The 15,149-nt window shown below is 36.3% G+C and overlaps 1 protein-coding gene across 1 annotated transcript in view; it reads left to right on the forward strand.

The window, feature by feature from the left end:
- Positions 1–14,115, forward strand: part of sugct (succinyl-CoA:glutarate-CoA transferase) — a 164,632-nt gene extending 150,517 nt beyond the window's left edge. Inside the window, exon 14 of the mRNA XM_051882699.1 lies at positions 13,158–14,115. Within this exon, the coding sequence (XP_051738659.1) occupies positions 13,158–13,321 (164 nt within the window). The 3' untranslated portion in view covers positions 13,322–14,115. The remainder of the gene's footprint in view (positions 1–13,157) is intronic.
- Positions 14,116–15,149: the final 1,034 nt, after the last annotated feature.

The raw sequence follows: 15,149 nt of genomic DNA on the forward strand, positions 1-15,149 counted from the left end.
TAATGAGGTTTCCCACTCTTATGTATGTTTCACATTCGGCTCTTTTATCCAACACCGCTTCCGTTTTTTTTTTTTTTTTCCTTCAGTCGTCATCTCTCTCCCTCGCCCATTAAAGATGCAGTGAGTAGTTAAAAAGAAGCTGAAAGGTTTAATAAAAGGACTGTGAGGTGCTACTTGTTGCGTGGGCTCAAAGCACCGGAGATGAAGATGTTCATCTCTGCATGACAGCTCGAGCCTGCCATTCCGGGACGCATGAGAATTCACGCTGAATCTCACCCACTCCTTTTCTGTCTTCTTCTCCCTCTCTTCATTTCAAACTAGAAACAGAGCACGGGAAGAGAGATAAATGTGGATGTTTCAGCATGAGAAATGATTTTCATAAATAAACATTTGGATGTATTGGATTGTTTACAGGTCACTTAGAGTGTGCGTGCTTGCGTTGTGAATTATAAAATCGATGGTTATATCTTGGATACGGATTCAAACAATTAAGAGGGATTTAACATGAAACCCTGCTCCCAGGATAGACATGAATTGTGGTGTCAAAGCTAAACAGTGTCCCAGCATCTGAATGTCCCTACTTTCCTATATAGGTGAAAAACAGAATGTGAAATGTCTAAATTTTATAATATTCATAAAACAAAAAGTACCCAAATGACCTACTTTTTTCTGCCAAGATTGCAACATACTGCACACATTCATACTTTTTTTTAATAGTAGCAAAGAAATTTCTTATAATATGTAGTACCTACTAAGACAGTATGCAGTTTCAGATGCAGTGAGTGAAACTTCTTCAGTGCTAGAATGTTACTGTGAGCTGTTTAGCAGCTGTCAACCAATCATAAACTTCCTCAGTGTTTACCTCATTAAATATTCATGCACAGAAACATTTACATTGTCTTTAGTTTCCATGGCTAAGAGAAACAGTTAAAAATGTTGAAGAGTGATGAAAAACATGCATGCGACTGGTGTATACACACATACACACACACAATAGTGGCCAAAAGTGATGTCTGGCCTAGGAAAATTGACACCCCTTATTCAAATATTATTAAAAATGTGTTAAAGATTTTGTAAGCATATTGCATAGTTGAGCTCGGAGTCAATTGTTTTATTTGTGATAACACAATGAAACATAACAAATTGTGCGATCATTTTTGGCCAGAAATTATGAACAGATGCAAAAACAAGAGAGAACCAATGAAATATTTGCATAGTAAAATAAAATCTCTAGCTGTGGTTTGTAGATTTTTTTTTTTTTTTTTGCCAAATAATTTTGTCAGACTACAAATTACATATTGTCAACTTAACCAAGTTTAGTGTTTTGTTCTTCCCTCATATTTAAAGGTGACCTATAATGCCCCTTTTACAAGATGTAATATAAGTCTCTGGTGTCCCCAGAATGTGTCTGTGAAGTTTCAGCTCAAAATACCCCACAGATCATTTATTATAGCTTGTCAAATTTGCCATTTGGGTGTGAGCAAAAACACACCGTTTTTGTGTGTGTCCCTTTAAATGCAAATGAGCTGCTGATCCCGGCCCCCTTTCCAGAAGAGGGCGGAGCTCAACAACAACAAAGCTAGAGAATCTCACGCAGCCAAAATGAGGATTGTCAGTAACGGTGTTCAGCCTTACATTGTTCAAACCGGAGTCGACACTGATGGAGAGACTCAGGAAGAAGTTACAACTTTTAGAATGAAACTGGACGTTTCTGAACGGTTAGTGGATAAATTTATGTAGTTGCTGTGGAGTTGATTCAACTCATCGACTAGCATGTGCCGTCATGTTAATCTTTTGTGCAAATCCAGCGTTGAATTGAACATAGCAACAACACTCTACTACAACAACTCTTCCTCTTCTCTAAAGCAGCCCAACATGGCCTCACCCCCTTTGTTGTGTGTTCTTGGGGGTGGGGTTTATGTAAATTTTAGGGTTAGTGATGTCACCAACCTGGGAAGAAGCTTGTTGTAGACCTTAAACAGATAATTCTGTAAAAGAAAATATCTCTCTTTGCATTAAACTTTGAACGCCAATGAGCATATTTACATTGAAACTGTGTTAAAGCAAGTACACTTAGAGAACTGTTTGTGTAATAGCTTTGCCTGTAGAAATCTCATCACTCTTTTACAATACTCAGGATAAATGATCTGTACTCTTTCTCAAGTCCCCACTGCGGTTGAGACCTGTTTCTCTTCACTTCACTCAGCGCTGTAGATCTCCACTGGGAAATTCTCTTTCTTCTCTTCCCTTCTTTTCCTCTGCTTTGTCAACCATGCAGAACTAGAGATGCTCTTCACATACACACTACATACAGAAAGTCAACACAAACCTGAATCCCGCTGAACACATTTGAGATTAATTGGACTGCTATAAATGTGTCTGACCGCACTGATGCTCTCGTGCCTCCCACAGTCCCGTTTCAGCACCTAGAGGAAAAACTTCCAATTTATTTATATTTTCTGAAAAGTGTTAGGCACTTGCTAAGGTGGTTTTAGATACTGTGATTTAGTGATTTACTTTATTCAATTTCTGTATATTTCCTACCTGAATATTACTGTTAGACCTACCTGAAAATCTCAAAGCAAGGAAAATTCTGAACCGGCCCAACTGGGTCTGCAGAAAAATCCTTAGTGTTGAGCCCTGCTTTTTCAGAGTGTTGGTTCCAGAAGTATTTTTTCCATTTATTTCTCCCATAGGGATTTCAAAAAAGTCTTTGTTATAGCATTTTAAGCCATGATCTAAACCAATCAGCTTGAGGTGAATAACATTACAAATGTTTATTTGAAGCAAAAAGGTATTTGAAAATCGGACAAAAGTACAAACGTATGTACTTAACTGCTTTAGTGATAGAAAGAACTACAATCCCATTAAGCATTGCAAATAGCATAATCAAATAAAAAGGATAGAGAAATATAAAAATACTCATTTAAAAATGTTTATATTTTTAGTTTATTGTAATATATACACATATATATCTATAAATATATAGATATATATTTAAGTATTTTGAGAGGCCCACTCAATTACGTCATATGAATGGGCGGAGCTAAAGGTGCGTTTTGCTTGTTTCGACACTATGATTGGTGGAATTGTACAGCATCATAAAAAATGTAGTTTTTCACCACAAATTCCACTGTTAAACATGATTATTTTAAAACAAAGCTGAAATAATGTGGGCCACGACTTTTTAATGTAGTTCACTTAAATTAAAAGTTGTTGTATTTTTAAAGCCTATTAAATGTTAAAAATGATTCCTTTCAATTATACTCTAATGTTGAATAAAAATTTATTTAATAGAGACATCAGTGATACTGGCTTTCATTCATAGTCCTTAGTAAAAATATGCCTTTAAACATAAGCCGTCTACCTACATTCATTTGTAGACTTATTAAAAATATTAAATAATATAATATTAAAATATTACAGAAAAATGTGCAATTACTTAGTAAAAAAAATTGCAAGCAGCATTTCTTATTATCAATGTTGCAAGCAGTTGCGCTGCTTAATTTTTTTTCTTTGGTATAGAAAGGTCATATTTACTTGAAATTTTAAGTGTGTGTGTATATATATATATATATATATATATACACGACACTAAACTTTGTAAGCTAAACTGATAAATAGTTTGCCCACCAAGGTCATTTGCCTGTTTACAGTTGCTAAGCAACTTGCTGCATTAATTTAGAACTCATTTGATGTGTGCGGTCACTGGTGTGGGCATCCCGGCTTCAAATGTGACTCATCCCATCAGATTTTATTGCTGGAACTAGCTGTGTTATACATTTCCGTTTATATGTCAGATAAAGTGGTGTAGATTAGATATAGATTGCTGTAACTAATCTGAACCGGACAGAACTATCTAGTTTTAACAGGTTTTGTCTTTCTTGAAGCAAGGAAACTGTTATCTGTGAGGGAATGGAAATGAGGTGACCACGACACAATCCGATTGTCACTGATAATTGCTGTATAGAAAGAATATTTTCCACTACCGTGAGGGGAATCTCCATGGAAATGCCGGAAAAGAAGTTCAATCTTTTTTCAATCAGGAAGGAAAATGTCCTTTATGGTTGGATGATGATATTTACATGCAATCAGAGGCCCACAGGATGCATGCATGCATATCTCTTGGAAAACGTCAGAAGCAATTTAGCTCAGCAATACAATTGTATATTTAGCATGTCAGTGTGGTTTACCGTAATCTTTCAATCCTGTCTCCCCGAGAGAATCTGAACTGTCTAAGAGCTCTCTGAACTGTGTACTGATGTTCACAAGTATCTTATTCAAAGCTGTTCCAGCCCAAACATGTGTCATGATGTTTACGTGCTTTACGGATTAAGGATGGAGTACTCAGAAATAAAGAACTGTGCCTGTTTACACTCTTAAAAATAAAGGTTCTTTATTGGCATCTATGGTTCCATGAAGAACCTTTAACATTCATAGAGCCTTTCCATTACACAAAAGGTTCTTTATAGTGGAAAAGGGTTCTTTAGATTTTTAGAAATATTCTTCACACTAAGAAAAACAACAGTTTAACAACTGTTCACTGAAATGTTTTTTGGGGAACCAAACATGGTTATTCTATGGCATCACTGTGAAAATGCCCTTTTGGAACATTTATTTTTTAAGAGTGTATATCATTGTTCATTACCAAACATGCTTTTAAAAATGCTGCATGCTGGAGTTTGAGTGGAAACTCCTTAAGAATTTAATTGAGAAAGTCTTTTAGATTCAGCTCCTGATTTTGAATTGAGGTGGCAAACAGGATGCAGAATTTGAATGTGAGGTGTGAAGTGTAATTGAAATCACTGTAATATTTGACCCTATTTTAATGTTGGATTGACAAAGTTTTGTTTTACTTTTTTATTATATTTTTTTAAAGAAGTCTCTTCTGCTCACCACAGCTGCATTTGTTTGATAAAAAAATACAGTAAAAACAGTAACATTGTGAAATATTACAATTTAAAATAATTGTTTTCTAAAATAATTTGTTTCTAATATGCTGATTTGCTGTTCAAGAAGCAATTATTATCAATGTTGAAAACAGTTGTGCTGCTCAATATCTGTGGAAATTATGATATTTTTTTCCCTTTTGTGAATAGAAAATTCAAAGGATTATTTGAAATAGAAATCGCTTGTAAAATTATAATGTCTTTACTGTCACTTTTGATCAATTTAATGCATCCTTGCTTAATTAAAAGTATTAACCCTCTGGGGTCTGAGGATTTTTGGGGCCCTGGAGAAGTTTTGACATGCCCTGACATTTGTGCTTTTTTCAGTTGTTCATGAACACATTAATGGAAAAAGTGTCATTACACTGTATTCAGCACGAACTAGGCTACCATAATATGTGAGCAACATGTATGTACATGTTTGTATTTTTGATACCTGTTTATAACGTTTATGCATGGTTATTGAAAAAAACAAAAAACTTAAGTCACTGAAATAAGGCCACAAAACTAATATTATATATGTGTTTAGAGACTTCTGGGTGTTGGAGGTTGCAGACTAGAGTTTTTGCTTCAAAATGATGTAAAAATGATCCTGCCTACTCGTTCATATAAAACAATATATTGATTTATATTTTGTAAGACACTTTTTGTCAAGAAACACAGTATGCGCAGAGGCGTGAATCTTCATGAATAATGCTGTGATTCACACCTGAGAAGACAAAGACCTGCATAATGACCCACATAATGAGCCCTTTCAGTCAGGTAGGCTATGTGAAAAAACCCTCTGTGATCATGCTGATAACAGTATTAATGTCCACTCTTGACAAAAAAACATGATTTTTGTGATCTCATGCATGCAGGTATTATTGCACATGTGAAGAAAATTTTGTATAGGCCTATTATAATTTAAATTACAGTACCAGTCAAAAGATTGGACGCATTACTATTATAATGTTTTTAAAAGAAGTCTCATGTCTCTAACCAAATAATGGTTTTCTATTTTAATATACTTTGTTAATGTGCAGTTGACAAACTATACATCATTAAAAAGATCTAAGACTCAAGCTTCACATTTTGACCTCTGTTTTACTCTTATAGTGACCGTAATTTGTTAATAGCCTATGCGTCAGGAGTTATAAATATGAAAAGTCGTTACCTTTGACAAAACAACATCCATCAGGGCTTTTAGCTTAAAAGCATGCACATTTGGAGAAATATTGATGGATTCTCATATGTTTGTCAATTTTCTATACAGAGAAGTAATATTTATTCAATATTTATTGTCATCACTATGAGCGCTGGATAGTGTGTTTTCAATTCATACTTGCAGCCGGAGGGTGCTCTGTGCACATTTAGTCCACAAATGACTCCGTGAAGAACAGGCATACTATGTGACATTCCAGGAACTAACAGAGGCTTCCAGAGATCGCTAACCATGGCTATAACATACAGATAAACACTTTTGAAGATAATAAATACACGATTGTGATGATGTATACATGTATTGCCTCAGAATTTGCGTCTGAATAGCGCTCGCTCCGTGGGTGCAGCCGCATTAGCGGATAATGAGCTGACTCACGGACGTCTGACATGTGTCTCTTTTCATTCAGATTACATAAACAGAAAATCTTTGTTTTTGATTTGACTTACACGATTTAAAACCTGACATTTCAACGTTTCTTTAGACATAAGTCTCATTTTTTTGTGATTAGTATTCATTAAGTTACAGTTCATTTTCTGAGAACTATCAGATTGGACTTTGTTCAGAGGGAGACGACAGATCACGCATCATGTTAGTTTTCTTTATTTTGCAAAAATCACAACATTTTGTTTTTACTCTGAGTGCACACAAATAAAAGAAGATATTTCACAAATTAAAATGGTGTATAACTCTTAATTGTATGTGCAAAATTAATGGAGTATTTTGAGTCTCTTTCATACTGATAAGAAAAAAGCAAGGTAGTATCGCCGGCACGACCAGCCGACCCCTGAGTGTTAAAGTTGTCATGAAACGGAAGTTGCGCTAGTCTTTTCTTCCCTATTGCGAGGTATGTCTGAATGAAACGGCTTGTGGAACAAGAACAAATGTAGGGCGGGGCTTGATTTTGTCCATGTAGAATTGATTGGATGGTTGTGGTTTGCTATTGGTGGATCTCATGTGAGTGACTGGTTGCCCCGCCCTCACGCCAGTAAACGCATCATCAGAGAAGAGATGGAAGAGGGAAAAGAAGTTACTTTGATTACAGATTATGAGGCACATTAAAAAAAATTAAAAAAAAGGAAAGAAAGGAAAAGATGTACACAGATTAATCATTTATAATAAATACTGCAATATTACAATGTCAGTTTCGTTTTCACGGTTACTTAATTTTCTTCAAAAAATTCCGAAATTAGAAACATAATAATTACTGCAATAATGATCCAATCATACACTCTAAGGCCCCATTTACACTGCATGGTTCAAGTGACCCAATTCCAATTTTTTTCCTCCCATGTGGCACAGATCGGATATGAGCCACGACTGTGTAAGCAGGAAAAAAGCGCATGGATTCCGATTTTCACAGATCGGTTTCAGGCCTCATTCATATGTGGAAATAAATAAGATATGAATCGGATACATGCGTTTGCGCCTGCAGTGTAAGCAGACAGATCGGATATTCCCCTGTAAATGCGACTCATGCATCATTGAAAAGTGAGGTGTTTTTTTTAACATTTCACGGTACAGACATACCTATAACAAACGGAACATCTCTAGTTGACTGGCAGAGTATTCATTTCATTTGTGTTAAATAAAAGGCGATCTGACGTTGAAATGTGTTGCTCTTGAAATCACACAGTGCCCGTTGCCGCTGTTGTCAGTGACGACGGCTCGTGCACAGACGGACGCTTCAGTCCTGTTGTGGAGACTCTACCCATTTGTTCCATTGAAACCACAAAATAAAAAGCACACAAACTTGTACCTGCCCTTGATGTACAATCATTGATGAAGGCATTGGATTTAATTACTAAAATAACCTAGTATAGGATGGCAGATTCGAACCCAGAAGCTGTGACATGTTTAACAAATATCTACCCAAACTCGCACGCTTCCAGCGGAGCTGTGTACGTATACTGTCGTTAAGAATTTGTATTATTTTGATGTAGGGATGTAACTATTGCATTAAAAGGGTTTCTGTGTGAATTCATGTCAATAAATTAAGTTCAATGTACCATTGAAATTGATTTGTGATGTCATATATGCTATTTTTGGTACCTTTCGCCAAGTGCAGTGTAAAAAGGAGACATCGGATACAGGTCACTTTTAAAAGAAATGTAAGCACGTCGTCCAAAAAGATCGGATCTGTGCATTAAGACTTGCAGTGTAAATGCAGCCTATTACTGACCCCAAATTTTTGAACAGTGTTGTGGATAGAACACATTATTTCCCAGAATGCATTACCTGTGTTGAATTTCTTTCAGTAAATTCCTTTCTTTTCCAGTTTCAATTTAACTTGTGGCATGGCCAATTCAATTGAAATTCACACTCATGATTTGAAAGGAAACCCTAGTACAATCCATAGGTGTCAATTCATTATTAATCTAATCTAATTAAATGAATCATTGAATCATTGAATTAAAGAATTTGTCTGAATAACCCAGATTTCCGTGTAATTGACATGTGGGTGGTTAGTGACGGGAATTTGTACTGAAATACCATTCACAAATGTGTCACAATCGAATTCAGCCCTAAGTTTTTTGTAGGTTAGGACCAGCGTGTGTCTAGTCATCCGGGCAGACCTCTGTAGTGTTCAGTGGAGAGCAGGAGTAGTGAATGGATAAAGTTCAGAATGGGAGGAAAGAACACAGTGGGCTTTGTTGCGGTAGAGTAAGAGGAAAACCTTGGACCATGCCTGCGGAGGAGAAGAGCGTCCCGCTCCCTCGTTCGCCACGGTAATGGCTGAGGAGAAGCAGATGTGGGAGCAAGAGGCAATTATGAGCCTGCGGCCAGTCGATCAGAAGCGAGGGAGGGGGAGAAAGAGGATGTGGTTAAGGCATTGCTTCTAACTGCTGAGGCTGCGAAACCACACACACGCACACAATCGTGTTTGAGATCTGTTGTTCCCTCCTTTTTTGGATGTTTCTGTTATTTAAATGGCCGTTTGACTCTCATCTTCATGATGGCGCATTTCCTGTGCGAAGTTTTCTCTACGAATTTCTGTCTGGAATTTCTTATCTTAATGTAAAATGTCTTATCACTAATACTTGTCTGCTTTGTTATATTATCCATTACGTGATCATGTTTATTATAGTAAGATGAACACATTTTGTGGTTCATCATGTCCATGACCCAACAGAAGCCACTGCATGTCAAAGAATAGACGAATTAGATCTTAGTCTGTAACGAATGTTTCTTCTTGATAGGAATGAGATTAAAGGGGCTGTATGTAAGAATTTTCATATATTAATCACTTTTTTATTGCCAATGTGTAACAAAACTTAACAAAAACAAGAACTTCCCCGACTTGGTTGGCTATGAGAGCCTGTATAGACTGATTTTTATGTGAAGGACTCAGGACGTTTTTGCCAGGAAAATCAAAAGGTTGTGACTTTTATCAGCATCTCCGGCATGGTGCAAACATATCCACATCGCTATGATCAGATGCATTCTTAAAGGGATAGTTCACCCAAAAATGAAAATTACCCCATGATTTACTCACCCTCAAACAATCCTAGGTGTATATGATTATCTTCTTTCAAACAAACACAATCAGAGTTATATTAAATAATGTCCTGGCTCTTCCAAGCTTTATAATGGCAATAAATAGAGGATGAGATTTTGAAGCCCCAAAAAAAGTACAACCATTCATAACAAAAGTAATCCACATGGCTCCAGGGGGTTAATAAAGGCCTTCTGAAGCGAAGCAAAGTGATGCGTTTGTGTAAGAAAAATATCCATATTTAAAACTTTAAAAACTAAAATAACTAGCTTCCAACAGACGGCCGTACGCATCGATTTACGGCGAAAGAGTGACCTTTGACGTGGCGCATGACGTAATGATGGACGCAGAAGTGTAGAAGATAAAGCAAAACAAAACACCAGTCACGAATTAGAAGTCTAAAACAAGAAATTTTAAAGAGAAACGTCAGGATGTTCATTAACAGAATATCGCTGCAAAGGTATTTCCAACTTCTTTGTACTTCTATGCGAAGAACTAACAAGAACTTTGCCGTGTGTATATCGGGACCTTGAATCACGTTCGGTCTCTTGTACTTTACATGTGCACGAGTGCGAGCACAAGCAATAGTTGCCGCTGCAGGTCACTCAACGGCCACTGGTGTCGCTAATAACGAGGGTTTCTGAATTCTACATAGAGCCTCTTTAAATTGAGAACAAATTGAGATTTTTCTTCATAGTCTCCTCCTCCTGAGAAACAGTAATCTCATTTAATTTCAACCGTTATCCGTTTCTCATCAAGACCAAATAATCTAAGTCATCCACATTAATTTTTTAACTCTATACTTTCATTTGTCTTGTTTTTGCCAACTATTAATTCTCCAAAAGAACTTCTTTATTAATTATTATTTTAAGATTTTTCTGAGACTGTGAAATATGTTAATGTATTTACAGAAAAATATAGTGGCACTTGATAACCAAGCCTTTTTAAAAGATTAAAAAGTATTTGAACAATTAGTTCCTCTGCTTAGGACATCTGTGTGAACTTGCGAAGATCTGACTTCATACATCCTCTAAAACACAGTTGATTAAAAGTAATTGCAAAACTGACTCAGAAAAGTGAAGTTAGTTCACGCATCATTTATTTGCAGATGCCACTTTTATATTTTGTTATCTACATAAAATGACATTAATAAAGTTTTAAGTGTGTCTTCAGCATCCAAATACTTATTAGGCTTACTATGGCTGACACTCCAGAAATGACACTTTCAAACATCAGGCTGTCTCATGCTCATCTTTGTCACATCAGCAGCACACAGAGAACATATGGAAATGGTTGTGTACTGTATAGCCTGACTAGAGACAAAATCTAACTAAAAAGAAAGTGATTTTGCGCCGTCACTTAGGCTTCTGTAGCCCAAGTTATCCATGCCATCTGTCATCTGTTGCATGTCTTACTCCAGTCCGTTTGAAGAACAAGATTTTCCGTAGTGCCATTAATAACAAACGTCAGGCCTCGCCTCTGTTCGACACGCACCGTCTCTAAAACCTCATGTCTTTTGTGTGAGGCCCTTGAAAACATTTGAAAAAGCTCTGGATGTTGGAGGTTAAGCAATCAAGACACATTTATGGGATGCGTTTGGCTTCCGCACTCGTGGGGAATGTGACCTGTAGCTGCGTAGGAGACGCTACTCGTTCAAAGCAATGAGGAAGAAACGTGTGAAGTATGTAGGTGTATGTCCCTTATTGCGTAAAACAGTGTAGGAATGTCAATGTCTCTTTCCTTTTTTCATGGAACGAGCGTTGGTTAAATTGTCGTAATATCGTGGGGGAGGAAAAACAATTAGTTTCAGTGAAATTAATGGGAGTTGCATAAGAAAAGATAAGTCAGAAAAGGGAAGGATATGCTAATACAGCCTAAATGATAGCAATATCTGAAGTTTGAGGAAGTGACTCAACCAGATGACCTACTCATCAATTTTGACATCATCTTTCTGTAAATGCCACATTTGGATATGCAGGCTGTGTTTATATTCCACAATGATTGTAAGTCAGCTGCTTTATGGACTTTCCTACAGGTTTGACGTATATGAGTAAATGGAACAGGAAAGAATGAAAGCTTTTAGCCACTTCTTTAAAGGCCCCTCCTACGCTTAGTTGTCTTTGTTTAAAATTCATTGTAAATGTTTTGCGTTCTGACGATCATACTGTTTAACAGGGGGTAAACTTAGTAAATAAACCAAATATATAATTCAACTATGTAAATAAAATCAATTCTATACCGTTTTTAACAAATTTTATGATTTAAACTAATAAATTAATTTATTAAAGAGAAGATTGAGGAGATTAACTGCAACATATTTATTCAGTTGGCATGCCTAGTTTAAAGAGTTTAAAGAAATAAAAATAAAATCTTCATATAGTTTTGTATCAGAAATATAATAATAATATAATATATACACTTTCAATATTGATAAATTTTTTGGAGCAGCAAATCATCATATTAGAATGATTTCTGAAGGATCATGTGACACAGAAGACTGGAGTAATAATGCTGAAAATTCAGCTTTGATCACAGGAATAAATTACATTTTAAAATATAGTCAAATGAAAAAGAATTATTTTAAATTGTAATTATATTTTACAATATTACTGTTTTTACTGTACTCAAATAAAAGCAGCCTTTGAGAGCATAAGAAACATCTTTCAAAAATGTAAAAAAAAAATATATATATATATATATATAAAATCTTACAGACCCCCAAACTTTTGAACAGTAGGCTTTCACAATGGAGGAACCTTGTCATAGTTCCTAGAACTATAGGCTGAAGTACCTGGATTTTGGTGTGTTCGCACCGCAGGAACTAGGAATGATTTTAGTTCTAGGAACTCCTTTTGGGGGAGCTAAATTAGCTCCTACTTCAGAGTAGGGTCTAAACCAGCACTATAGGAACTATCAGTGACGCAAGTGTACGTTGATTGGTCAAACACGTCAAACACCGGCACCCGGCATTTTTAAAAAGCTGTGTAAACATATTTACTTCACAAACATGGAAAACAGCGATAACGGCATTTAACGGATTTCGTCTCTTAGCCCCACTTTTTGCTTTTTCAGTTGCGTAAATTATGCGTTTACGTTCCATCTCAGTTATCACAAAACCCACGACACACAAACACAGCTCCGATCACGGCATCCTCCATCCACGTTTTTTAGCGTTTGTAAATGCTGTGCTTAAAGACGCTGCTGTCAGCCGCTTCAGGGTTCCTATTTCCGGTGTGAATGCAACCAGGAACATGGCCCGGGGAAGAAATTAGTTCTCGGGAACTATTTGGTGCGAAAGCCCCTTATTTATTGTGCGTTTTTGGAGATCATCATATTTGGAGGTTTTTGGTATCAAAAAGTTTGAAAAGCCCTGGCATAGGTGGCATGATATATTATGTATAGCACTAACACGAAAGAATTTTAACATTAGTACGTCTTATTTCGTCTTGATCCAGTATTCCAATTTAAGCACAGATATTACAACATTACTTCATTTATTGTTTCCACACAGGCCCTGCTGTGCGCTTCAGTAGTTTTGAATCCAGCAACCCGATGCCTCCCCCTCTGATCGGCCAGCACACTGTCCAGGTTCTCCGAGACACCCTGGGGTACAGCGATGATGTCATCAACCAACTGCTCGCCTCACGGACCGTCACTCAGAACAAGGTGCAGTGAGAGACGTCCCATTGACTGGGAGAACTGTGATAAATATTTCTGAACAATCCTGCTGTGATCGGCCAGCAGGCAGGGAAAAAAAAAACTGTCTTCCTTCTTGGCTCAGTGGTAATGATGGTTGTGATTAAACTGATGAATGTCCATCAGAGAGGAAACTGCAAATGTTAAAATAATGACATGACGCATTCAGTTCACACTTAAAGAATGTGCGCACACTGTATTTGTCCAGATATTCGTACTGCCTGCGTGTTCAGGATAATGGGGCCTACTACTCAAGAATATTTATATATATATAAAATGTATTATAGGGTGAAAGACATTTGCCATTGTGGAAAAGAGTGGAGCTTTTGCTTAGGCTGTGGACTGATACAGCCAATTTCTTAATTGCTTTGCTAAAGGAGCATTTAATGCTTAACATTTAAGATGATAATGTGTGCTATAGCTAGCTAAAAGTTTGTTAACTTTGTTTGTTACAGTATTATAATTCAGTTGTATGACACTCAGATTTGAACTCGATGAATGGATATATGAAATTGAATGCCTAAATCATCTCAGGGAGCCATATAAAATTCACTTTGAGATTACTTAATTGGGTCACTTAAAATTACTTCATTCCATGATGTTGAAGTTACATGAATAAATTAGGACTGTTGCAAGATTAAATCATGTAAATCCAACACGCTTTTTTTTCAGTGCATACCGTTACTGTAATTATTCAGCAATCTTTTCATATGCTCAACTACTTGGCAAAAGCAATGTAAAAAAAATAAGCTGTAATAAAAAGTTTGAGATCATTTTATGAAATTGCACTTTTTCCAATTTGATAAGGTGATTTTAAAGTAAGATTTTAAACATTACATACATTTGATTATAAATATGAGTGATGTTTATTTATATTTGAAAATATCAGGTTCTTTTGTATACTTACTAAAATTTTAAAATTAGAGACAAACAAGACAGCAGGCAAACTATTTCTTGTTGCATCTTATATCTTGGGCCTCCTGGAAAGGTTTGTCTTTTGAATAATTTAGCGTATTATAAAGTAAATTTTCCATGTTCAATAAAATCACAATGTGTCTTATCTGTGGCTCATTAAATCTGAAATGGTCCAGAAGTGCCATTATCTTCCATTGAGTATGTTATTCCCGTCACTGTCCGTTGTGAGCCGTTGCAGGTGCGAGTTCAAGGCACAAGGTCACTTCACAGTGCTGTCAAGGCTTTTGGCACTGCACTAATGCGTGGTGGAGTTGTTTAGCTGTGCAGCGGAATAAGCACCATTTCTGATGTCTTACTGCCAAATCTTTCATGTCCGATTTCCTGCAACTTGGGACACTGACTCATAGCAAAGCAACGCAATGAGAGTGAACGCAGAGGAGAAGGTACGACAGCTTTTGCTTGTTCAACATAGTTGGCATGAAATGAAAATTCACGCTATCTGTTTTCAAAATGCATGTTATTGATCTTACAGTGAACGATTTATCCGTCCAAGTTTCATTTTTTTTAATCTTGATTTCCCCAATCAGATCTGCTTCATCAACTAATCAATCTAATCAACAACCGATACATAAAACCTTCTTTTTCGAATCTTATCTGTTTCAATCAGATGTACGTCACAATATTGAAGAAAAGATCTGTCACCATTTGAGTTTCATCGCAACTTTAATGTATATCTGTTGCATTCTGAGACTTTTGAGTATTTAGTAGTCTTAGGGCCAGATTTACTAAACAGGGCAAATTAGCGTGAGAACGCAATCCTTAAAAGTGCCAATGAGAGTGGAAAGTTATTCACATGATCTACTAACAGTGCGCACATTAAAGAACACAGAGG

Source organism: Ctenopharyngodon idella, chromosome 23 (genome assembly GCF_019924925.1).
Source record: "Ctenopharyngodon idella isolate HZGC_01 chromosome 23, HZGC01, whole genome shotgun sequence".
NCBI classification, from domain to species: Eukaryota; Metazoa; Chordata; class Actinopteri; order Cypriniformes; family Xenocyprididae; genus Ctenopharyngodon; species Ctenopharyngodon idella.